General features: G+C 36.6%; 2 protein-coding genes across 2 annotated transcripts in view; both read right to left on the reverse strand.

The window, feature by feature from the left end:
• Nucleotides 1–1,246: 1,246 nt before the first annotated feature.
• On the reverse strand, nucleotides 1,247–4,450 carry Drsl1 (Drosomycin-like 1). Its single transcript, XM_019045947.2, has 2 exons — nucleotides 4,311–4,450; nucleotides 1,247–3,030 (listed from the first exon to the last, which is right to left on the reverse strand). The coding sequence occupies exon 2, from the start codon at nucleotides 2,980–2,982 to the stop codon at nucleotides 2,755–2,757; it is 228 nt and encodes a 75-aa protein (XP_018901492.2). The 5' UTR covers nucleotides 2,983–3,030; nucleotides 4,311–4,450; the 3' UTR covers nucleotides 1,247–2,754.
• A 4,210-nt stretch (nucleotides 4,451–8,660) lies between these two features.
• Nucleotides 8,661–26,896, reverse strand: part of arr (low-density lipoprotein receptor-related protein 6) — a 28,273-nt gene continuing 10,037 nt past the window's right edge. Inside the window, exons 12-23 of the mRNA XM_019048098.2 lie at nucleotides 26,571–26,745; nucleotides 25,839–25,983; nucleotides 24,387–24,671; nucleotides 23,335–23,590; nucleotides 22,383–22,644; nucleotides 21,354–21,505; nucleotides 19,918–20,174; nucleotides 18,454–18,642; nucleotides 17,540–17,732; nucleotides 16,561–16,864; nucleotides 15,495–15,810; nucleotides 8,661–14,805 (exon numbers count right to left, since the gene is read on the reverse strand). Of these exons, the coding sequence (XP_018903643.1) occupies nucleotides 14,412–14,805; nucleotides 15,495–15,810; nucleotides 16,561–16,864; nucleotides 17,540–17,732; nucleotides 18,454–18,642; nucleotides 19,918–20,174; nucleotides 21,354–21,505; nucleotides 22,383–22,644; nucleotides 23,335–23,590; nucleotides 24,387–24,671; nucleotides 25,839–25,983; nucleotides 26,571–26,745 (2,928 nt within the window). The 3' untranslated portion in view covers nucleotides 8,661–14,411. The remainder of the gene's footprint in view (nucleotides 14,806–15,494; nucleotides 15,811–16,560; nucleotides 16,865–17,539; nucleotides 17,733–18,453; nucleotides 18,643–19,917; nucleotides 20,175–21,353; nucleotides 21,506–22,382; nucleotides 22,645–23,334; nucleotides 23,591–24,386; nucleotides 24,672–25,838; nucleotides 25,984–26,570; nucleotides 26,746–26,896) is intronic.

Below are 26,896 nucleotides of genomic sequence, written 5' to 3' on the forward strand. Positions count from 1 at the left end.
GGAAAAATATTCATATATATACCAGGAAATTCATGTTTTATCAAAGGACATTTTGCAACGCCTGAGGGTTCATACGGCGTTTTTCCTTACCACGGCAGAATAAGACGGTGTCTCGAGAGCACGAGGCCCCTTCATTTACACGCGCCGCAACCAGGTATGCGTGTTCAAATCCAGCGGGCGCAAGCTTAAAAAAACAGACGTTATTTTAACAGCCTTGGAGTTAATATGACGTCACTTGGTACATCAGCAAAAACACATTCCCGCTCCCAGGAGTTAATGACCTGCTTGGTTACATCATAACTGGAACTAATTCAAGCGACCGACTCAATCAGTTCTGCGTTGAAGACGTCAAAAGCTGCATTGTAAATAAATAAATCCAGTGGCGTAGCGTGCTTTGCGATCTATCGATATTTCCCCATTTGAAGCAGTGGTAAATAATCGATTACTAAGGTGTCCGTTGCGAACACCCTGTTAATCGATCCTTTTCCATAGGTTCAATGACAAATCAATCGATATATCGCAAAGCACGCCGCGCCACTGATAAATTGTGACCTTGGCCTTGACCAATACCCGCCGAGGCGGGTAGACTCCTACTCGTCTATGCTAAAGGCAAACGCCGCACGGTGGTTCGAGTAGTATTAATACTACTTTTCAGTAGTTTTTTACTAAGACTGCGTATTTTGATGTTTATTTTATCAAACTTTGAGTTTTAAAGGGTGCTTGTTATAGAAACTTTTACAAGAACACCAATGGAACAACTTTCAAAACTTCAAAATTTTCTATCGACGGAGTTATAAGCTTTTAAAGTTTACACATTTCGTCCGTAAACTCCAATGGACTTATGTTCCATTGTGCGCCGCACGGTGGAAAAAGTCAGTCGGGAGGTCGGATATGATGTGGAAAATTCAAGAGCTCGCATATCTTTGTTAACTTAAATATTCAAAAGTATATAGAGTTCCAATGGTTTCCTCGTAGAAATTTTCTATTGCAACTCGTAATGTGACAGAATAAACGTCAAAATTTGCAATTCTAGTCAAAAATTTCATATCCAACTTCTCCATTCAATGACTCGTTTCACTGTGCCCCGTGTGAACATTCGGGCGTTGCCAAATAGCTCCGGATAAAATCGAATTTACTGGCGAAATATCACCCAAATTTTCGTCTTAATTACCCATAAAATTAAAAGCTTCGGTCCAGGATCAACCCAATCCTTCGCGTGCAGACAGCAAAAATACATATCCAAATATTCAGATTTATTTTTTTTTATTATTAGAAAATTGGTATTTACAATTACAGTTAATTGAAGTACTTAAATAATAAAGTCATCTCAACAATGGCAAATCTTTTGTTACATTTTAAGAATTATTAAAAAATACTCTCGAATTGACCAAAATTGCCCAGAGAGATCGAATTTTATATGCACAGGGAAAGGAGCAATGATTGAATACTTCCCTAAGTAATGAACTTCTAAGCAAACAGGATAAAACTTAAGCACCACAACACACGTTTTTTCATTCGAATTTTAAGTAGAACACAATAGACGCATACAAAAAATTTCAAGTCAACAGATGATCCAGAATGATTTGATCAATTGATTCCAGGTAAGTGGAGCCATCGAATGTGTCGAATATTGGATGACTTAATCAGAGGCAGATCCAGCAATTTGGCAACACCGAATTTTGTCCATTTAAACCTATGCTAAATAATCGATTCTTGTCGGAGCACCTGACCCCTCCAAGAATCGATATTTTTACAAAGGTTTAAATGGAAGAAATCCGGTGTTGCCAAATTGCTTGATCCGCCAATGGACTTAATCACTATAAATCAGTCATTTTTCATCGGCAAACCTCCGGGTAAGGAAGAACGCCGTAAGAGCCTTTAGACGTTGCCATATTTCCTTCGATAAAAACCGAATTTACTGGAAAAATTGTGAATATTTCCCTTCAAATTTTTCAAAGAATTTTTTTGCAATTTAATCTGGTTTATCTGAAAATTTCAAGGAAAAATATGCATAACTTTCTTCAAAATTCATGCTTTATCCGGGAGAATTTGGCAACTTGCCAATGCTCATACACTAAGTAGCCACAAGTAGCAGCGATCACGATAAGTTGCAATTCGATCGTAGAATGTATCACGATTTTATCGATGTCGATTTGCTGCGATACTATCGGATAAAAAATTTGCAGTAAATTGCAATTTCATCGCATAAATTTGCAATAAAATCGCGATTTCATCGACGGCGATTTATCGCAATATTATCCAACAAAAACTCGTGATAAATTGATCAGTGAGAACGAAAACACACCAACTCGGAAAAATGAACATAATCAAGATACACACAAAACTACAGAGTAGGTGAAGGAGTTAGTTTAAGAAAAAGACTTAACTGCCGAAAGACAAGTACTTATGGAAACTTTAAAGGTCCGAGTTGGAACAGATGCGCAAACTGCAATGACCTCTTTGTAATATTAACTGTCTTTAGTGGAAATTGATCATGTTCGAGCTACCAAGTCGGTGTGTTTCCGTTCTCATTGATTCAATTGAGATGAGATTTCCATTGTATCGAACGCGATTTTACAGAGATGAAATTGCGACAAGATTGAGTATAATCGCACAGATGTTGATAATCCTAGCGATTTTATCGCAAAAAAATCGTTAAATAAATCGCAACTTAATCTCAAAATGTCGCGATTTTTCCGTTGAAAAATGCTACTTGGGACGGCGTTCTTCCTGGGCATGGTAGTATTGTGACGGTTATTGCTCGCACCAACAGTTTACTCTGAGGAAGCTCCCGCAGTGCCCGCCTTTGAAACCCTGGCGTCTGCACTCATCTTCGCAATGCGGGATGTAGTTATTGGTCGTTGTCAAAGCGTTGCAACTGCCGATGTACACGTCGGCCTCCGCGCCATTCTCCGGAGATGAGATGATCACCAAAAATGTGACGCAGACCAATAGGAATACTGAGTGGATGTTCCGCACCATTTTGGCTGTCGTAAATGAGTAGATTGTCTGATGTGTAATGCCTCTCACCTGTAACGAAAAGTCGGAAAGGTTTAGAAGAAAAACTAATTGGAACAATCACACTGGAAAAAAAAACACATTGAATCTAGAGTCCAGACTCTTGGAAACATTGACAAGAAAAAGTACTCTTGATTCAATCAGATTTAACCTTAAATCAAAAAGAAATCCGCTCAAATTAAGAGGCTTTGGTTCTTGATTCAAGCTTAAATCTGATTGAATCAAGAGTCCTTTTTCTTGTCGATGTTTCTAAGAGTCTGGACTCTAGATCCAATGTGTTTATTTTTCCAGTGCATTATATATGTCGCAGGCAAATAGTGAAATCAGGCATTTTGTCAAATGCCTAGGCAGATAGTCAAATTTTGACGGTCTACAAAATTTTGTGAATTTATGGCGAAGAGCTCACGATTTTTCACTATTTTTGGAAAAATAACTCATCAAACCTACGAAGTCTTTTTGGCTCTTCCTCTTCAATTGCTTCTCATATTTTTCAATGTTGAAATTCCAAAAATTCTGTACTTTACGACATGCTGAAAATTTCAAGATCAGTGTCTCTTCAGGAGCTAAAATTTGTTTAAAATACTATTGTGTGTGCAAATTTTTACTGAGAATTTTTTCCTGCAGGAGCAATGAATTATTTTATCTGAAGTTAGGAAAAGAAGCAGAATTTCAATCTAAGTTAGAATATTTGACTATTTGCCTAGGCATTTGACAAAATGCCTGATTTTACTATTTGCCTGCGACATATATAAGGGAATACATTTGAGGGGCTTGGAGGACATGGCGCACGAGTGCAGTTTTTGGAAAAATGGAGCCCAACGCGGCCCAACCCAACCCCTCTAAAGATAGCTTCGCGTGCCCCTCGTAGATTAGTCTGATGCCACAATCACACGCTGAGTGTGGGAGCTGAATGTGGCTTCAATGTGGAATGTGGATGCCTGAAATTTGCGCGTGACGCGCAACATTCAGCAGCGATTCTCAGCGACCATCGGATAAAGTCGGATTTGTCTGAACTATTCGAATAGATTTGATACACACTTGGATGAAAATAACTCGAATTAGTGAGATTTCAGCTGTTGAGCGCTGACTGTTGACTGCCACATTCAGCTGCCAAATTCAGCGTGTGATTGCGGCATGAGTAGAGCGGGCTCATCTAGGGACTATCTCCTATCGGCAGCCAATAAAATCATGTGAATCGGTCCAGTAGAACGAACTGTGACCAAAAAAATGAGAATATAGGGATTTGGAGAGCTTTTAAAGATGATATGATAATGAAATGAACGAGTACTCACAGGAATATCGTGACAGAAGAGGCTGGAAGAATGTGCCTCAAGTTTGCGCTGCACAAACTCTCGTACCACCAGGCCAAGACAACAAGTAGTTACATTTGGTCTTTGAGAGAGCAAATTAAAGGAAGGAAGGACGCCTGGGGAAAAACAAAATATGAAATTAAAAAAAGATAAACGGCATTATTGATGAGCTTGGAATTAGTCTGCATAAAAGCTCAACACCACCGTGAGAACGGGGAAACCCACGGGGATTCCTCGGGAGCGTGGAACCCGCGCCGCACAGTGGATCGAGTCAACGGAAGAGGTCGGACAAAATTTGTAAACTTTAGAAGCTTATACCTCCGTAAAATCAAAACTTTGAGATTTTAAAAATGGTTCCATTGGTTTTCTTGTGAAATTTTCTTCCAAAAGTACCTCTCAAAATTTAAAATGTGACGAATCAAGCATCGAAATTTGCAGTTTTAGTCGTATCTCTGATTGACTCGATCCATTGTTCGCCGCGTGGCGCGCGACCATCTTCACAGTTTTCCTTATACGTATTTATGCTAAAAGGAACTATGTGCATGGGGTTTGGGTACGCCATAGTGGCTTTCAGCATAGCTACGCCCTCATCATGGAATCAAAACTATCTGAAATATGCCGCCGTGCCTAGGATGAACGCAGAGCCAATTCCGAATTTCGCCGAGGGGAATCGTGAAGGTTATGGAGGAATTCGGGGTCGGTTAAGTTTGTTACTTTTTAACATCGATGGCTCAATGGACAAGAAGACAAGGTGCGAATTTACGCATTCTGATACCAGTTTTTTCAACCAACTCGTTGTATTGCAAGATTTGATTCAAACCGACTGAACTGATGGGAACGAAAAACGTTAATATCTTAGTTAGGAGTGGAAATCAGTAATTTTTGTTGCGGGATTTGTATTCTACGTGCAATTTTGGTCGGGAAACCTATATCAGAATACTTAAGCCGAATTCGCACCTTGTCTATACTGGTCCAAATGCGTAGAAATGTATAATGCATTTGAGTTTTCATTCGTAAAGGATATCTACACTTTATAACAATTTCATAAATAGTAACCAGACATGCAACTTATTTTGTTATATTTATACTTCAAATCTACTATAGAATAGTGAATAAAAGAGGAGGAAAACCAAAAAGCACGTAATCTTTGGTTTTAACTTATTTGTAAATCGATTTTTTAGAGTCAAATACGTCCATTTTTGAGCGTTTGGTTGCGCGTAAAACATGCTGCTGCATCACAGTAAAAGCACAAAAAATAAAATAAAAAATTATAGCGCTTTGGAAATCATTAAATTTGACACGGAACAACCTTAAAATTTACAAAACACATTTTATATTTTCCATTTATACATATTTTTTTTCATCAATTTAAATGAGAATAATCCTTGCAGAGTGTGCAAACATTTCAAAATCATGAGCTGAAAATCGCTGACTTCGCGAGTTTAAGTATTAGAGCCCAACACAGGGCGGAGCGGCTCGCTGCCGGTCCGAAACGCGCGCAGACGCCTACAAACCTGAGGGGATACTTCACGCATTGCGCAACGCGCCCAGACGCCTACAAACCTAACATGGATACTTCACGCATTGCGCTATGCTTGAAGTATCTCCTTAGGTTTGTAGGCGCCAATGCGCGTTGCGCGCTGGCCGCTCGCCTGCCGCGTCGCAGCGTGGCACGGCCGGCGCCTCAAGCAACTATTTCGCAACAAAGGTGTTGTACAGTATCATACGAAATTGAAGGTGTTGCAGCATATTAAGAATGGCAGGCATCCTTTAAGAGTACGGAGCGATCCTTGCAAAATAAATCAATATACTACGGCATAAAATGAGAGCGGTAGTTCAAAAACTCACCAAGTCCTAGCATCCGTATTTAATAACGTTTAGCATAATTTGTGTGTATCATTAGAAAAAAAATGATTTGAATTAGGCAGAACAATTCTGAAGTATGCTATCGAGAAGATTTTTTTTTTTTCATCAAGAATAAAATCGCTGAATGGTAGCGGGTTTCTGCTTAATGTAACTGACTTTTCTTTTCATCATTCACGCCTCGCCACTAAGTATTGGCATCGACGAAAGTGCGGCGGAGCCACGTGAAGGCGAATTGGAAACAATTTGGTAAAGAGGGGTGCCAATCCCTAGTAAAGATACCTATGCTAGATAAAACGTAAGAATTTTTCCAGGTCTCTTGTTTCGACGCTCCGCCTTCTTTTTCTTTCATTTTTCTTTCACGCCCGTTTTCGTTCGCAATTTTGCACTGATTAGCCTTTAGACGCCCGGGGATAGTCAAATCGACCAGAGGCTGGCTAAAAACACTTGCCCCGCGAGTTTGAAAGGGCCGTTAAATACGAGCTGTAGATGTAGGTCTACAAGTACATCTTTAGAGAAATATCAGACATCGAATCGAAAAAAAAGAGAAAAAATCGCGTGTCAACACAACCGAAGATAGCAGAAGAGACGCTTTCGAGCCTGGTTTTCTTTTAACTTTCTCCCGAATCTGAGCGACACCTCATTCGCAGCATACAGCGAAGCATTGGAAGTTCACGCTTCGCGCCTTCAATTTAGCAGACGCAACACGGACATCCATGAAGCACGAATAGTTGTATCTCTGCGCCGTCGTCAACGCGCGTCTATTCCCTTGTTCTATTCCGTATTGTGTTTGTTTCCGTTTGTCTGATTTGTGCTGGTTCTTCAAGGGGTGAGCAACGCAACCGCAGATGGAAGGGGCGTGTTCGGGCCTCGTTCTTTTTTACTTTTCTCCCGAGTCTGAGTGACATCTCATTGATAGGATACAGCATAGAGTGGAGCATTGCGATTTCACGCCCACGCTATCGCGCCTTCAATTTTGCAGATGCAACACGGACATCCATCGAGCACGTATAGTTGTATCTCTGCGCTGCAGCGCTGTCATCAATGCGCGTTGAGGTGTCTGTTATTTTTTGAATTTGAGAGAAGTTAAGGTGAAGTTTGCTCAAAATATGCTATGATGTGTCCCAATCAATAATTTTTTGAAAGAAAAAAACAATGTTTAGAAGCCTTTCAAGCGCCCGGAAGGTCGCTCGCCTAACAGTCGGTAATTTGGTGGAAGTTGTGTCGTGTCAGCGATTTTTTTTTTTTTTTTTTTTTTTTTTTTGACGACTATAGTACCCCTAGAAATCCAAGCCGGGTCAACTTGACCCTACTCTCTCGGATTCATGGGCGGAGCAATTTCTGCATAGATTTTAAACCATAAAATTCTAAAAAAAAAAAAAAAAAAAAGAAAGGCGGATATTTTGAGACTCCGCGGTGGAAATAGGTGGTTTCGCACTTCAGCCATCGATTTACTTCTCTTTCATCCTCTTTTCTCTTGCCCTTTTCCCTCATTTCTCCGCTTCTTCAAAACCCACTTTCTCTCTAATCGCATTTTAGCCCTCTTAAAACATGGTCTACTGGTGCTCTCAATGCACCGGCCCAAATCTGCAGACCTTGATTACTTCTCTACAAAAAATGCCTCAACTGACAAGTAGACAAACTTCAGCAGAAGAGGATAAAACCACGCCTGGTTAAAACTAAGAAAAAAGGTTTTAATGCCGAAATGCTTTCGCCATGAGGCTCACTTTAAAAATAATTTTGCAGTCTGTACAGTTTAACCTCTGCTGTTAAGAACTACGTACATTAATACTTTTGTCAACGTAGAATTTTGGCAAAAAGAGAATACATACCTATATGATACAGCTCAAAAAACGCTTGATTCAATTTAGTTCCTTTCTTGTTTCGTAAATTCTACACGATTGTTTAATTGAAGAATTCTGTGTATGCAGAATAATCCATCATAGTGTGATTTGCGCAGCTCATCTCTTCATATTGCATAAAAAATACATAACTGCCTCAGGCACTAACATTGGAGATGCAATGCTCTAAAAACCGCTGAACATTACCCAAGTAGCACAGGTTGCAAAAAAGTGCAATCACACGGTAAAATTATTATTGTATCGGAGTGCTGAGTATGTTGTCTATTCACCAATTGAAGAGTCTTCTCTCATTGAAATTTATTGCACTAAAATTGAAATAAGTGGTAATTTCTTTTTTTTTTGTGATGCAAATTGCCTACCTTTCTCACACATGGAACACATTTTATTGATCGTTTGAAATCGACATTTATTGACCAAAGGATGTAAAAATATTGTCATTTTATCCCATTAAATTGCATAATTATTTCAATATTTTCGTTGCACTGTGCTGCTTGGGTAGATTACCATCGTTCAGTAATCTCTTTTTCCTTATTCGTGATCAAATCCATTTTAAGAGTACAGATTCAACTGCGAAGAAAGTCACCTATTCAATGAAAGACTCATAGAATGAAAATTTGTAAACATTAAATTGTATTTAACATTGACCTTACAACACGGGCATAGTTACAATTTGTACAAGTATTCACAGAAAATATAACAAATTTACACTTTGATAAACATTGAATAAATGCAATTGAAATTCAAATCTTCAACATTTAATAAAAATAATTGTGAGTAACACAGGGCAAATAAATATGGAAAAAATTCAAATACAGACAAAAAATGAACAGAAAATAAGTCAGGCACAAGTTATAAAAGCAGATGTCTACTCGAAAGGCAGATGTCCAAATAAGGGTACAAGGGAGGGAAGATCGTTCACAAAACTGATAAAAATTCATCCCTGGTAGCATTCGCTGTTGAAAAAATAAGCTGGAGAACTTGTAATTTCCAAAGAACTGGAAAACTTGAAAGAACTGTTGAAACATCTGTTGAGTTAGGAAACTTTTTCTACTTCATTTTTTTGTCAGATGCTACCTTGCTTTCTTACAAGTTATATATCTTTTTGAATAAGTAACTTATGACAAAAATTTTACATCACTTTGTACATGGCTAGGCAGTATATTTGGTGTTTAGCATCAATAAAAGTGATTGATAGAATTTACTCACAAAATTTTGATGCCAATTTTTCTCATGACTGTTTTTTTTTTTTTTGTCTGTGTAAATTATACTCAAATTTTACGATAAAAAGAAGGGTTTCCTGACTTGTATATCATCGTTTCCCGCATAAAAGAACATATCTCGTCTGCACTGTTTAAATATTTCTACAAACATTTTATTTTTTTCATGGGAGAATCATCGCACTAAGCGTCTGAAAATGTTTGGTGTCCCTTCTCACAAGTGTAAAGATAAATCAATGACAATACCATGTGATGGCTTTCCAGTGAAAAAATAACATTTGAATAGGAAACAATGAAACAATGCTATCTAGCTGGATTCTTTTGTGCAGGAGATGCTGATATTTTGACAAATTTTTGTAATTTTTCGGTTCAAATTTGACAGTCAATGCTACTAAGGTCACTAACTTGGAGTCAAACCAACGAATAACTCACCCACGGTCACAGTATAAGAATGATCGATGCTAAGGAAAGCTTACGAAGAGTTATTTCCGAAGTCCTGATTCAAGAGTCACTCGGAAATATAAACTTAACATTTAACACTTATCCAAAAAAAGTATGCATTTGAGAGTTAATATTTCTACAACAGTAAAGTAACGATGTTCTTCATTCATTTTTTTCTAGAAATAGCTTAAAGTCAAAAATTATGTAGGTACGATCGTTATTCAGTTTCTTTTTGTTTTTGTTATTTCAAAAAGATCAAATTTAGTAATTCCTTGGCAATTCTGATATTTTGATGAAAATAGAGGGCCTCATGCTAAGAAACTCAAAGTGTCAAATTTGGCACAAATAACACTTAACGAAGATAATAAAATAATAATTAAGAATAATTAGAACAGTTTAAAAACACCATTTACACTCGTTTTCTTTCAAAAACATAAAAATAGAAATTATTGCATTAAAATTATTCAATTCTTAAAACCTGACTTCAATCCGAAGTATAATCATCAAAAACGATGATCAGTCTCCAGATTACAACTTTCAAAAGTAAGTAATTTACTTTAGTCGAAAGTAAAGCATGTCACTGTGGGGTGGTATTTCAGAGCAGCTCGAGTATACTTGAACATTTTTAAGAGGGATTTAGTTTCTACTTCAATATGTAGACTGATAAAATTCCTACATGCGGATGTTAAGATGATAGGAGAAACGTAATAGTGTTCAATGTGAATTTTTTTTCTTTCCTTCTTTCGTAACATATGATGTACAAAAAATTAATCATAGCTGGAATATTAGCTCCACTGAAAAACTTTACTTGGACGAAGGGGCAAAAAAACCTTGAATAAAAACAGAAAGTTTTAAAATTGATAAAGTTTGCAAAAATTATTCAAAGAACAAAATCATTCAAGGCACTTGAAATAGGTGATATGTGACTAATAACCAAATTAGAAGACCAATTGGGCGTATTTATGCTAAAAGAACGGAAAATTGATTATGTCAAAGGGAGCCATGCAACACGTGAATCCTGTGTGCCTGGTTTTTCCGTCATATAATTCATTTTCGTATGGTTCTTTTCAGCATAAATACCTCCCACTTAAGAAAGCAGTATAAAAATGCCTTCCAACTTCTAGGCTTTCGAAAAACTTTTTACTCAAGGAAAAAAGTAAAAATACTTAATTTTCCACATTTACAGGTAAATCTTTCATGGGGTGGTCTGGGAACTGCTAGAATTTTGAAAATTATGCCTTCTACTTAAGTCCCATTCAACATTAAAGCAAACAACAAAGCAAATATGAATATATAACAACAGAATCAAGCTACCAAATACCTGAGCCAGGCATAAAAGTATATGTTTTGCATGCTTATAAACCCTGATACTTCCTATTGCGATTATCAAACTGTTCACCTCCAGTATATTGAGTATATATACTGAGAGTAATGCTTAAGAAAAACATACTTGTTCTTAAATAAATAATTAGGATAGGGATTAACTTGAAAATTTAGAAAAGTTCAAAAAACCATACAAAATTAGTTAAAATTCAAATGGGATTCAATGAAAAAAAGAGGGCTACTAAAGATTTTTTTTTTTTTGGTGGGGGAAAGGGGAAACGAAATTCTGCGAGGTTTTGTTACACCTATAACTGGTTGAAGCTGATGAAAGTCTTTAAAAAATAACACTTTTACATCAATTTACATTTACATACAAAAATACATACTGTGATGTCAGAAATTATTTGAATTTTAAATTATGAATTTGGTGTTTAGTTGTCAATCAATAAAAAAAGGAACACCTGTACCTGAAACTTTCAAAGAATTCAGACACTTATACATTAGTCTTGAAATTGAGAATACAGTCTTTATAGCGTTAACACAACAAGATTTTTACATGCATAAAAATGTTCAAAAATATATAAAAATTTAAAATACGTCATGATATTGTTACCGTTTTTAAGTTCAAACCTTTTGGCACATTTTTTAATCTACTACTGATGAAATTCCATCTTGTATACCTACTTAAAATTGGTAATCAAGACTGTTAGGACCAAGTTTAACAAAAACGCACCAAGTTACATCAAGTTTGAACGAGGAGAAGAGTTTTGCAGTTTTATACCTCCATAAGATTCTATACTATTGGGACAGAGTTAATCAACTATTTTCATGTTCAAAATATTCTTTCTTGACCTACAGTTTCTGAACGGAGAAAATTTACAAGTAGTTAAATCCAGAACTAATCCCAACTATGTTTTTCACCTAAAATGCAACTTGGTCCGTTTTTGTTGGACCCGGTCAATTTGCAATTCAACTCTGAAGATGATACATTATCTACTAAAGAGCAGAACTATATAAGAAATATGCTAAAAATAAAGAAAGCGTCATTTTTTACTTGAAGAAACGTACCTCAATTGTCCTGATTCAGAATTCTTATTACAGAAGAACCGTTGCATGGATGTGTCGGAACTTTTCATTGATTTTTTTTTTACAACAGCAAAAAAAAGACACCCAAATTTTCAGGCAAATTGGCGCAGTGATTCTCCAATGAAAAAATAGAACGTTCGTAGCAAAACTGAAACAGGACGGCCGAGATACAATCCTTCGTGGTAGATGACAAAGGGAGCATTCAAGTAATATTTAATGAATTTAGAAGGATAGGGAGATCTTCGGTGATGGTAGTTGACCGGGAGGAGTGGGTGTAAAGCCTAACATTAAGTGATGATTTTATGGAGGGGAAAAATTTTTACAATCACATTTTGTCCCAACACAAACAAAAGTTTGGGGAAGATGTGATGCCCAGCTTTAATTCATTCATAAAAGGGTTAATTTGAGAGGGGTACAGGGTAAGTGGAAATTAAAGGATGGGTAAAAACAAATTTATACTACTTGAACGCATTCCTTTACTATACATATATAAATGTTTGTGTATTTCCCGAAGAAAACGCTACTACGTGTTTAAGAATTTCTTTTTAAAAATTTCTTCGCAGTGGCTCTATGCTCATCGCAGATCAGTACCAACAAAAAGACGTTAAGAAAAGTCAAAAATAAATACAACGTTGATACCTGAATCAATCTTTTTGGTAAGCGATTGATGATAACGTTTTCACGAATATTTACAAGGAGATACGCTAAAGCTAAAAAGAACGCTGAGGTGCTTTTTGAAGCGTTTCTGTGAAAAGTTCAAAAGTCGAAAGATGGTAATTTCTATACAAAATAGTGCACGCCGATTTAAGTGGCACCACAAACCCATACCTTTCAGTTGACGATAAAACAGATTTCCAGTTCCACTTTTTGCTTCTTCTTTTTTTCTTTTTTGGAGGGTTATTGCACTAAATTTCCTACAACTTTTCTTTGCTCATCTAAAATTCTTGTACTCTCTGAAAATATTGTAAATAATGTCAAGTGGCACTCTGATAAAAAAATTAAGTACTCATTATCAGTGGAAATCTTAAAATACTTTAACTGATATACATGTTTTTGCGGTTTCACTCTCAACAGGTTTTCGTAAAAATAGAAAAAACTGAAAGACTGAGAGGCTTCTAAAAAAGAACCAAAAGATATAATAATCAGAGAGAGACAGATAAAACTGTACAGATTTGCAAATCATGTAAACATTGCTGAGCAACGGCAAAAACTTTTTACAGCATTCGTTTAAAAATATGAGATCCCAGTCAGCACTCAATGTGAGGACAAAAAAGAGAGTGTTCTGTACAAAAAACTGAAAGCGATGATTCTTCCTGTCGATAGTCAAATTTTTTAAAAGAATAACAGCCTCAAATCAAGATATGTCACAATCCTACTTACTCTAATTAATGGTTATGGCAAACTACTGCGAAGAATTAATTTTGATGCCTACAACGCTTCAGCGTTTCATATCAGCTCTGGAGTTACTATTAAACTATTTAACTACTGAAAGCACAAATTTTCACTCTAGGGATGCAGGGATGCTATCTGATATAATTCATATTCAGCAGTAGAAAAGGTCTCTTTGTAAAAATTAGGTTAGAAGGTAATGATATTAGACACTCCAACTCTACCGAATAAAACTAGCGATGAGCGAAAGAAATCAGCCTACCGACAGATTCTGGTCGTGAATCAACCTTGAGGATGATCTACACATTACTATCACAAGAAGGGATACACAAGATGCACAGTAAGGCATGGTGTCTAGAATTTTTGACCCTGATTTTTAGGAGCTCATTCCCTGATGAGAACCCAAAATTTTCTCCAATTTCCCCAGGATTTTCTTGAAAAAAACCATACAAATCTCCAGAGTTCCAGACACCGATATCAAATTTTTTCATCTTTCACCCGATTCTTAGGCGCACATTCAAATTTTAAATTTCAAAAGCGTTCTTAGAATTCATATTATCTGGTCCATGAAAGCTGCTCTATTTTCATGATGAATTGAAGATTCAAAGGTGTCTTTTTAAGAGCTCAATAGTGGCGGCTCAGGTGCAATTCCATTAACCTTAATAACAATAGGTGCTTTAAATTTCTGCAAAATTTGAAAACAAAACAGCTCTAACCAGTAGAAGAAAAGATGCCCGGTTTCTGGAAGATTGCCTGATTTTTCCTTGGAATTTTTCATTCCTTGATGAATCTTGGTTACTTCCAGTCCTAGACACCATGCAGTAAGGACAAATTACTAGGTAAAAAAACATAAAAAAATACAATATTTCCTACAAAAAAAGGCAGCTGAAAACTGGATAGAATCACCGGTTGATTGGGGACGGAGGGGGAGGAAAGTAAGTACTGGAGGAGGGTGAGGGTGGATCGGAGGAATGAGAGCGAGGCGTCGGCGGAGGCGGAAACGGGTCGTTTTCCCGGTAATTTGAGTCGCTTTCATCGCAGACGTCCGTGCTGCAAGGCGTGGGTGGCGGAGGACGATATCGAGGCGAGCGGTAATCGTTGCGCTGTACGGTTGAGGATGGGCTCGGAGGCGGGTTCAGGGGATAGCGGAGAAGTGAGTCCGAGTGCCCGGAGCTACTTCCAGGATTCAGATTCGTCATGCGTAGAGAGTTTGTATTATTGCCGTTCCGGATAGGTTTCGGAGATAAGGGTGCAGCTACAGAATCATCACATGAAATTGGCGCTGGTTCTGTATACCTGATAGCAAAACCAAAAAAGTTAGTAACAGTGCATACACAACCAAGAGACAAAATTAAAGATTACGATAACTAATACTTGCAGCAATAGGGACTTTTAGCCTTGGAAGCTTACTTTTCAAGATAGTATTTGTCAACACATTTTTTGTCAGGTTTGATTGAAAAATACATTTTTGGTTCACTGAAAAATATACTCTCCTATATTCTATAAAAATACGTTAATGGAAGAGCATTCTGTTTTCAGGTAAATATATTGGATGCAATCTTTTAATCTGAAAATTTTGACCCTGAACATTTTCAGAGAAAAACATGAGGAAGAGGTAAAAAAACCAATCATGTGACCCTTTAAAAGTGACATGCCAAATCATGTCCACTTTTTTCAGATCATGCAAGAAATTATCAAATTAAGGTGACACATACGTATCAAATTACACCTTTGTTAAAATACACTTTTCGAACTGAATTTCAAGCATGAATTGTTGGGTAAAAAGTGAATTCAAGACTTTGCTGAGGCACTCGTCGGAATTTTGTAAATAATTTCTCATCAAAAAGAACCCCTGTCTTTATTCAATCTGCTGTTTATAATGGGCATATTCTACATTATTCAGCTGCTACCAATAAGTTGGGTCGAGAACTAGACCAGCGGGACTGCCTAAGAAAAACCTTTAGTCATTCATTCAGGATACTTACTTCTTTTTCAGCTTGAAGATAATCATGAAAACAACAAAAATGAACAATATAATCAAGAAAGAAATGGCAAGTATGACTGAGGTGTTCAGGGGGTCGTCCTGGGGTTTCTGCTGCGCTGCGCTCTGACAGGCAGTGGCAGTTTCATCCGATCCATCTGGACAGTGACGGAAACCATCGCAGACTGTACTCATCGGGATACAATGAGGGGTTGTTGCACATTGGAACTTCAAGAAGTTCATCACTTCCAGACTGCAGCAGTGTGCCTCATCTGCACCATCAGAACACTGAGCTATTCCGTCGCAAACTTTGTCCCGACCTACAAGCCAACAAACAAAATCATTTTAGTTGAGAGCTCAGTAAAATAAAAAGTGTAATTCCATTTGATGACTGTACCAGTTTTGGGTGAAATGTTATAATCAGCTGACTGTTGATGAAGATTCATACATGGTTGCCACAGAATTTAGAAAATGAAATTTCTTGATACTTGAAGATGTCAGATGGTTAAAAAGATATTGTTACAAATAGTTTTGGGCAAATTTTTTTGTTCGGAACATCAAACTCATTCTAGAAAACAGACAAAGGTGATTTAACAATTTTCCCTGGCACTTGCGCCATTTCTGACATTTATCGGTTTTCCCTGACTGTGGCACCCTCTTCAAAGTTTCAGGATTAGAACTATTAGAGCTGAAATTAGAAATTTACACCGCTGATAACTCCTCAATCTTCCTGACTCGTGTGTTCAAAATTGCATTTATTATTTTAACGTAAATTGCACAGAGAGGGCAACTATTTTTGGAGAGAGTTCTTTGATTTTCCTCCAAGGGGAACGTAGGTAATTTTTTCTTGAAAAAAGATCACTCAAGGCTCGAGTTCAAACATGTGCCCATCCTTTTAAAAATTTAAAACATATTAGATTCTTTTTCTTCCGAAGTGATGGTCGATTTGGATTTGAGAATTTGAGAGTAAAAGTCTAGGATGGAGACGGGAACTCTAGTTTCAAACTACATGAAAATGGACGGCAGTAAGTCACAGGTTTTTTGTAACTCGAAAAACGAATGACTCTCACCAATGCAAGGACCGGAGGTGCATCTGAATTGATCGGGTGTACATTCTGGACAGTTGAGCTCGTCAGATTCATCCGGACAATCCATCTGACCATCACAGCGCCATGCAGCCGGGATGCAATCAGGAGACGGAGAACCGCATATAAAGTGATCTGCTCCACAAGCAGGTAAAGCAGAGCAAACTTTGTCATCGGATAGAACAAGTCCTGGAGGGCAACCGCACTCTCTGCGATCGTTGTTGACCACACAAACATGGGAGCAGTGTCTTTCCCCTTTCTCATGCGTGCAAGGATGCGCTCTCAGCTCCTGAAATAGGAAAGAAATTTGTGTTACAGACAGGACTAAGAATGTAATACTCATCAACAGAGGAGAGGTACATCTTGGCTAGTGAGGCAGCTCTCAGAAATGATGACTTTCTCTTCTCAACACATTGATGAAAAGGGAAAAATTAAATATTTTTAGTCAAGTAAAAACGCCAGATCATAAAAGACGTCAGCATTTAGGAACTTCTGGCAACCATGGAATAAAATAAAGAAAATATTACCCAAATATTAAATTGCGTTTGCTTGAAAACGATAAATGAAGTACATAAATAAATAAACAAATGATAGAGGAGCCTACTTACTTTCTTAAATTTACTTTAAAAATGAGTGAATCCGTCCATTATTCCCGAGAGGCTGAACCCAACTCTCAACGATACTGAAAGGAATATTTTTACTTGTAATTTTATCTTGCAAAACCACTCACTGATGGATGACACCCATAAAAGCAGGAATTTGATAGAATTGGTGCACGAGAATAATTTTCTTTACGTAGAGTTAAGCTTCTGTTGTGCTTCTGACTTTAAATTTGTAATCACAAAAACGCCTGGTGAGATGTATGATGCAAGATGCTTGGACTTTTTGGAACTTTTGGACTTTGGAAATTTTTGAATAATTTGAACAGTTAGACGCATTCAAGCTTGAGAATTTATTCATTTACCTGAGGAGTTGGTGTGAGAACTGCTAGAAGATCTGAGAGGTTGTACACGCGAGACATAACAATAAGTTTGTCTTCGCCGTTTCTTTTGTTGGCTCTTTCGATTAATTGTTGCTCCTTGTCAGCCCAGTAAATGTAATTTCCGGAAACAACTAAACTGACTACTTGCGAAATGCCACCGTTGACAAGTGTTAGCCTGAAAATATATTTTAATAATGTAATTATAGTCAGTATGACCAAGGGAAACCTTTCATACCTGTAAATATTTAGAATCTCAGAATTAAGTTTATTTAACTACTACTTCTATTCACATATACACATATGCTATATCACAACTATCAATTACTTATAAAATTACAAGAACCACACACGTTTATTTGTAAGATTGCTGATTTCCTGACATGTTTTACACTTTTGCACAATGGTGATAATTGTTACTGCACAGAATTTTGTGTCAATTTTCTTGGGCCTTTCAAGAATATTTTCTCTGAGTTTTATATAAAATAGTCTGGTAATTTAAGAAAAATAAAAAAAATAATAAAAGCTAAATTTTGCGATGTCTTAATCAAGAGGCGTGTTTCCTCAATTTCAGTGATGAGTAGAAGTATTATAAAATGCTTTCTGATATTTTAATGCAAAACTTATGATTAAAATAAAATACGGTTAGCTTTAAACCATTTTAACCAGGATGTATAGAATTACCAACAAGTTTCTTCAAATTTGAAGGAAAAAATTAAAAATGTATCAACTTTTCAATACTTGTGTTACTTGATAAACCTGCGAAGATCTAGGTTGAATTAAACAAATTTGGAGATCAGAATAATTGACAGTGATGAGGGACAACGATAACTTCCAAAACAATTTACAAATTAGAGAAAGCACTAAAGAAAGCAAGATGAAAAAGCAGATGAATTTACCTTTTATTTCCATTCAAATCAGTGCGATCAATTTTGTTAGAATAGGTGAAGAAGACAGCGTTTTCCACCCGGTCCACAGCTAGGGCCGCCAGGTTTGGTAAATCAGCTGCAATAACTAACCTCTTCTGGCCATCCATTCGCGCTCTCAGAACACGCCCTGAGCCTTCGACATCGGTCCAGAACAAATATCTGTGCAAAAGGTGATACAAATGATTTAAATGGGGGAAAAAGGGCATGGATAAAAATTCATACATTTTCTTTATTAGAAAGCTGATAAAATCGACACTAATCAAAGTATTCCTGCATCTTTCTAAAGAGGGATGCAGAAACTTTTAGGCTTTCCTATTTTTTGAATTCATCTTCCCATTTCAATACCCCTTCCCCCACAAATTTTCAAAGCTACATGACTTTTTTCTGTCCTTTATTCACAAATTACACAAATTTTGAGAAAGATGTGCAAATTTCCAGAAGTCTAAGAAAAACACACAATTAGTACAAAACACCTATGGAGTTTGATGGTGTTGGCGCCATTGATTTTAATTTAATGGACCACTAGACAAGGTACAAATTTAAGCATTTTGATACATGTTTCATGATTAGAATTTCACGTAAAACACGATTCTTGCATCAAAAATGACTGAAATCAACTCCTAAATAAGATATTAACGTTTTAATTTTACATTCGTTACGGGAATTCTGAATTGCCCGGTCACTAGAAACGCTATTCTCTACGTGAGTCAAATATCGCGCCTAAGAACAGTTTTGGAAGGCTTTACAATCAAGCATTGTTCCTTTCCTACCCTTTATCGTTCAAATTGTAAACAATTTGCTATATCTAAGCCAAAGCGTCAAGATTGAGGTTTGCCAGATTTTCATATCGCAGAAATTATCATGGTAAAGTTAAGTGTGCAATTTGACTCACGTAGACTATTGCGTTTTCATGAGCGGGAGGTTTGAATTTACGCATCAAGAAACATTAAATGTCTTAGTTAGGAGTTAATTTCAGTAATTTTCGTTGTGCAAATCGTGGCCAACAAGAAATTTTAGCAAGAAAACATAAGCCAGAATGCTTAACTTCGTACCTTGTTTAGTGGTCCATTGTGCACTATTTTGTATCTACCTGGCAGAAAAAAAAACTATAGAAAATTGAGATTCTTGAAAAAGGAGGGTGGAATATCGCAAAGCATAAGGGAGGTCATTGGGTAGATGCATAATCAAGGTTTCTATAATGTACTCTACTTTTTTGAGTGTAAAATTATTTGCCCTACGAAGAGTTTCTGTAAAATATTCGATGAAATTTCACTATTTTCCCACAAGAATATTACTGCTATTTTGCCCCTCTAATTTTTGCTACGAAGAAGAGGGTACGTTTTTACGATCCATAAAATATATCATATCTTTAATTTTATCAAAACTATTAAAGAGGATAGTTAGAAGTGATGAGAATACAGCAAAGTTGCATACCCTCTTTCCGGGTGAAGAGCGATATTTCTCGGCTTTTCATTTTCGGTGAATTTGACGATCGTCCCGAGCGAGGCACCTGTATCTAGCCAAGTGGCGTTGATAATGTCTGCTGATTGATCACTCCAATAAATCAGCCGGTTATACGGATCTAGTGCCAGGTCATAGACGAACTGCGTTCCACCGCCGCCTCCAACCAGCGTGCCGGTGTTGCTGCCCTCTAACTCACTCCACCGAATCGACTGAGCTCGACCATCAACCTGAAAAATATAAACGTACTACATTAGTGAAAGAGGTAATAAGAAAGGTTTTGCAAAGATGGCGCTCTTGTTAGCTAAAATTGTGAAACTTTTTTTCAAGTCAAAACTTGAAATGTCCTTGAAAGTAACTTGAATAGAGAGATGTATACAAATAGGGACGTCTTGGGAGAGAAACGGACATTTGTGCGATACAGACAAATTTGTTCAGGCAAGTCATTTTTATTGGACAGGGTTGACAAAATAGAATTTCATTTTCGATAGAAAGGTTTTAATAGATTTGTTTCATGGTTTTTGGACAGAAAAACTATACCTCCTGAAATTTTGAGGGGAAAACTCTACACTGAAGTTTTGAGGGGTTCATGGTCGATACATCTCGATTCTAAGTTTCTTGGCACGAGGGTTGCTTTTCCTATAGATGGTCTTTTATGAGAAATGTCCTCTCAAATACACTTCAAGTTTGCTATGAAGTCATAGCAACAGAGCAATGAGATTTTAAGTCATGGAAATTTCCAGAGGCGTCTTCATGTTTTGACCTCAGTGAAATTCTGATTACAAGAAATGCAAGAACATAGAATTCTGCATCACAGATCATGCTTGAAAAGGCAGAAAAACTGAAAAAGTTTTCATGTTTTTTGTAAAAGTTTGTTTAATAAATCAAATTTTTGGGGATATTCAGATACAATGGAAATCGGATACTGCGACATCGCTTATAGCAACATATCGTTTATAACGACCTGCGATCTGGAAATGCCCACGGCTGCGATCCCATTTATTCAATGTTCTTGAGTATCGGTTATAGCAACAATCAGATATAACGACCAAGTTTGGCCGGTCCTTAGAAGGTTGTTGTATCCGATTTCCACTGTATTTCTATTTACTGTTCTGAGTAAGAGAAACATTGTGGTTTCCACACAAGATCTTACAGGAACTTGGACAAAAGAAACTATCAGCATTCCTGACATTAACAACAAACTTGAGATAAATTCTTTCACACTGGCGCTGCCTATGAGACTGTCAACATTTGGAGCGTATAGGTGCAAACATTCAATTTTCTAAAATGATAAGGTGCGGAAGCATTTAAACTTGGTTCTTTATGTCCACACCTCCGCTGAGACGAAAAGTTCGCTGATGATTATCATAGAGTTTTAAGGGGTTTCTATGTGATGAGACACCACTTACCCAGTAAACGACCATCGAAACAGGATCAAACTCAATGGCACGCACGTTCTTGAGTCCATGAATAGGTAGAGGAACGTCAGGACAATCGACTGTGTCAAGAATCAATCTATTTATGGCACTCTTTTGAGAAAACATCAAGAAAGAAGTTGGAGCTGCAACAGAGAAAATTGATAGTTAGAGTCAAACGATGAAACCTGTCAGTGGAACGAAGACCAGAGACCAAGTAGACCTAGGGATAATCCTACGCTAAAAGTGAAAAAAACATCAAGATGTCGAACACCTTGATTGAGCTGAAATTATGATTCCAATTTACACTTTAGCAAAACAACAGAGCCATTAAGTCTAGGATTAAATTTCAGCTGGGAATGCCCCATCCAAATAAAAAAAAATGTGCCATTTGACCTCAAAAATAAAAGTATTATTTTAAACTTGGATACTTTCAGCCTCAGTTCACAGTTTTCCAAAAATATTACAGCTTGACAGCTGGAAAGTGCTTTTTAAGATAGTGGTTTGGACTTTTTACTAGACGGTAAAGGTGGGAACAATATTTTGGACAAAAATTTGTTCAATATCTTGCTGCTCATTTACTTCTGGTAGGTTCACCTTGACGCAAGGGTATCAAGAATGAAAAAGTTACATGACATTTTTCTGACTCTCAGGGAGACATTTTGAAAACTAAAAACTTACATGGAAGCTTGTAACACAAATTAATTTCAAACTCAGATGTTGAAAGCGATAAAAATTAAGATCAAGGGTTGAAATTTGTACAAAGAATACCCCAGGAAGAGCTTTACTAGAATAGGCAAACATCTCAACTTCGTCAAAAATGTCAGCCAGTTAACTCCTTTGATACCTTACATCAAGTAAATATTTAAGTTCATGCTATTGATAATTTATCTTCTTCTTCCAAAGGAAAGTACACTTTATTTTGTTTACTGAGTGGCAGCTGGGTGTCGCAGAGCACATGGAAGTGCTATGAAAAACGCAAACTTATACTTGAAACGGAACTTTGATTACTACGGCACAAACCTTCACAATTATTATTCTTCAGTTGATAGTGAGTTGGACAAGCGCAGGCACGTTCTTGGGGTTTTGGACGCGCAAGGCACAGGTGACTGCAGCCTCCATTGTTGAAGGCACATTGGTTCGAGCCATTCTGGCGAGACTCGTGAAAGACGAGGAGATCTGTGATATGTTCCAGATGATAATGTACTATGGATCTATTCAGGCCTGTTGTTTTGTTCGCCCTTTCGATGGTCCCTTTGTTCCAATCAGTCCAATACATGTGGTCCTAAAAAGATAACAACAAATTAAGACTCAACACTTCGCTGCATCAAACAATTTAATCTAGAATTAAAGTTGAGTCCAGCTTAAGTAAGTTTTTAATGAAAGAAAATTTACTATTTTTCTGCTACTTTTGGAGAATATGGAAAATTAAAGCTTCGTTTCCTTAATTACATAAAATCTGTTCCAATACAGTGCAAAAGAATGCAAAATTTCAGCTAATGCACTGGGCTGGTCTTTCTACCTTGGGAGAAATTTCCTATTAATGGCAGAAAACTTTCAAATAAATCAGATAAAATTTTTCTACGTACAACTGGCCATAAAAAAAGTAACCTTAAAGCTTGGAGTTCTGAGTGGAAAATAAAAATATTGTGTTTCTTTTTACCAGGATAGACTTTTTACTAACTAAAAGAATAACTTATAAGTTGTTTATATAATTTTTTTTTTTTTTTTTTTTTTTTTTTTTTTTTTTTTTTTTTTGGCGAAGATAGGGCGTAAATTTGCTCCGGTATCTCATGATTTTGAGTCTCAAATATTGGAAGCTGAGACTTTAAAAAAGCTTTTTTTCAAGTGTACAAACCTTTTTTTTAACTGCTAACATGAAGGAGTCTTACTTTAGATAAAATTTGATATCCAAGGGAAATTCTGAAAGAATTGTTAAATAAATAAAAAAAATAATGATAAAAAAAAACCTCACCTTGTAAAGAGTCAGAGCAAAAGGTCTTTCAATATCATTGGACACAAGTGTAACACGCTTATTGCCATTTAAGTCGCAACTTTCAATTGCACCAGAACTTTGAAGGAAAAGAGTCCAGTAAATTTTCCTCTCTACGTAATCGATTGTCAAGCCTTTAGCACGTCCAATTTTGTTAAGAAACGTCATCTGCATGGATCCGTCCATTCCAGCACGCTCAATGGTTCCACCTTCATCCCAATCGCTCCAGTACATGTACCTTTAAAAGAAAAGATCACCGATGTTACACACATGAAAATCACGAATGACATACACAAGGAACAAAAACTGTTTGGAAAGAAAATTTAAAAATACCTTTAAGCACATACTTAAAAGAGATTTTCTTTTCATTTTTAAGCAACAAAAAAATTAGGGTACTTGGTAAGAGTTTCTTTGTTTTTTATTAATAGAGTTGTTAATTTTAAGAATTTTTAAGTTCATCAGTTGCAGTACCTCCATTTATTTTATTTTATTTACTGACACATTTTGCAACTTTTGACTCTGAGGCATTCTAGATTATAAACCCATGATGATTTTGAACAGGATTCTGGATATTCATGACAAAAAGATCATGCAATGGTGCTCTTGCATGCATCAGGAATTTGCGAATAAAGTGTTTTTTCTTACGTAAAATTTTGTGAGAAAGTGGTGCCATTGGTTTACTCTAAAAAAAAGCTATTAGCATAATGAGGAGATCCTCTCTATTGCGACTTCAAATTAGAGAGCGCTTTTGGAGCTTGGAAGTCATTTCAGAGAAAATCGACGGCACCATTGTGTTTTTTACAAAATTTTAGGTGAGAAAAATTACTTAAATCATAAATCTCGGACGCATGAAAGAGCAATATATATTTCGACATGACTATCATTATTTTCTGAAACAACAACCTGGTTCATTTTTTTTCAATAAGCATTAAAATAACATGCAAAAATTTGGGTGACTTCTAGTTTTATCTTAATATGTTAGGTAAAGCAAAAACTGATAGAAGAATTATGATGCATAAAAGATAGACACTCACCCTTCTCTGGGATCCAGGGCCAAACTTCTAGGATCATTAATATTTCGCCACAGCAGAACCTTCCGAGAACTGCCATTCAGTCTTGCCAGCTCAATGCGCTTACTTCCCATATCTGTCCAGTAGATATTATGAGAGACCCAATCCACAGCGAGGCCTTCCGGAGAATGGAGCCCGAATTCTATGATGCGCTCTACTTGAGATCCATTGATAAAAGCGCGAGTAATTGCTTTCATTTTCACATCCGTCCAGTAGATTCTACTATCGCTGATGTCAAAATCTAAGGCACTGTAAAATAGGAAACCAAATAAATGAGACAGTCCCGACAGTAGAATTGAAACAAATCTTGACACATTTTTCTTCTGAAGCTGAGGATTACATAGATGATAGAAATTTAAGGAAAAAAACGTAGTTTTGTGGTAACTCCGATTGATTTTGAAATGAGATTTTAACAATTTGAAACCAATGAAAATGTAGGATTTCTGTGCAAAAAGAGCACTTCTCACCTTCAGTGTTTCAGTATATTCCAATTCACAAATTTTTTCTTAAGAGGGATAAAATTACTTGTAGAGAGAAGGGTATTTAATTGGATATCCTTTGTAATTCAGCGATATCTTCAGCACAAATCTTGAGTTAAAAATCAGGTAGTTCCCTCACAAAAAAAGAACAAGTAGGTGGCAATGGGTCAGTTGAGCTGGTCACAGAATCGTGTTTTGATGCTTGATTCTTGTAGATTAGCTAAAAATAGAAAGATCTGTCCAAACCGCAACTTTTTACGTTCAATATTAACCGGGATATTGCCCTTTGAAAAGTCGGGTTTTTGACGTCATCCACAGCAAAGGTGACACCCTTGGTTTCTTCCTCTTTTGTTTGGTCAGTGATACAAAGGCGCAATGCGCAACGACATTAAACACAAACAAACTGTGGTGAACTGACTGACCGCCTAATCTATCCGCAACGAGTGCGTTATCTCCTGTTAAGAAGATCCTCAAAGCACAAATCTGTCTGTTCTTTGAGTTGGTTTATGTTCAATTTTGTTAAAGTTTCGCATTGTGCCCTCTTCATCACTGTTCGAACAAAAGAAGAAGAAACCAAGGGTGTCACTACCGCGGTGGATGACGTCAAAAACCCGACTTTTCAAAGGGTGATATCTCGGTTAATATTGAACGTAGAAACTTGCGGTCTGGACAGATCCTACTGTTTTCAGCTAATCTGCAATAATAAAGCATCAAAACTTGATTCTGTGATTAGTGCGACTGACATTTTTTTGATAATCACAGATATTTGTCTTTGAGACTTAAAAGCAATAACTTGATGTTTTTGTCACTTTGCTTTTCAAAAAAAATGTCAGGTCATCATAATTTGTGGAAAACTGAAGATGCAGCAATTATTTTGCTCACGAGATTACTAAACAAAAAAAGTTTAAAAAAATTATAAATCCTTGAAAAAACTCACCTGACATCTTTTACACCGCTGATTGGTATGATGGCATCAATGCCGCTATTTTCAATGCTGACTCGACCAATATTCTCCTTCCTTGAAAAAAGTAAGAATGACTCAGGCACCACGCACGTTCTCTCATCAGCCGCTAATTCATGACCTGAAGATTAAAAGTGAAATTAGACCACAGTATTGGTATAACATCCTTTTAAAATCAAAGTTATCATGCAGAATGAATAATTCCCACACTCAAAAATTAATGACTTTCAAATTGTGACTTAACAAAAAATTTGATTTCCTCGACCCAAAACTTCCATAGGACCGAATTTGAACATGATATCTTACAGCGCTGTTTCTTTCAAAAGCTGTAACTTGGGATTACAAAGTTGCATAAGAATGCTGTAAAAAATACATGTGCATTGTAAAATAAAAAAGGAGATTTTGATGATAGAGGGCATAAACACATTTCATATCTGGCACTATTGCAAACTTTGGGAAAAACCAGAAAAATGATAAAGGTTTCTTGGAATTAATGAGGTGAAAAGATTTATATATAAGAGATCATAAACTGCGGAAAACAAATGAAACCAGAGCTATACTCCTCTCTTAAGAAACAAATTTTAAGTGTTCACAAGTAAGTTGAAAACTTTGTTAAGTTGAAAGACAATGTCAAAAGCTTAAGAAGCAGGAGTGCCATAGTTTAAATATTGAATTTGAACGACCAACATTCCACAAGTTATGACTTACCGATTACACAAGCACAGACATAATTGTTGCCTGGTTTATTCAGACACAAATGGCTGCATTTTCCATTGTTATCTTTGCAAGGGTTCCACCCTGAATTTTGCCCAGGTCCAACTGCTTTCACTCCCATGATATTCGGCAGCTGGTCAGCAATAACTTGTCGATTATCACCTGTCACCTAAAAGAGGAAATCAAATATGCATAAGTACATGATCAAAAACATTAAAATTTTATCTCATCTTCGCAAAGCAATACATTAATTTTAAAATTCCTGAAAAAGTTTGTTATACAAGAGACTATAGAAAATATCGCTGGTGAATTTCTATTGC

Source organism: Bemisia tabaci, chromosome 6 (genome assembly GCF_918797505.1).
Source record: "Bemisia tabaci chromosome 6, PGI_BMITA_v3".
Lineage (NCBI taxonomy): Eukaryota > Metazoa > Arthropoda > Insecta > Hemiptera > Aleyrodidae > Bemisia > Bemisia tabaci.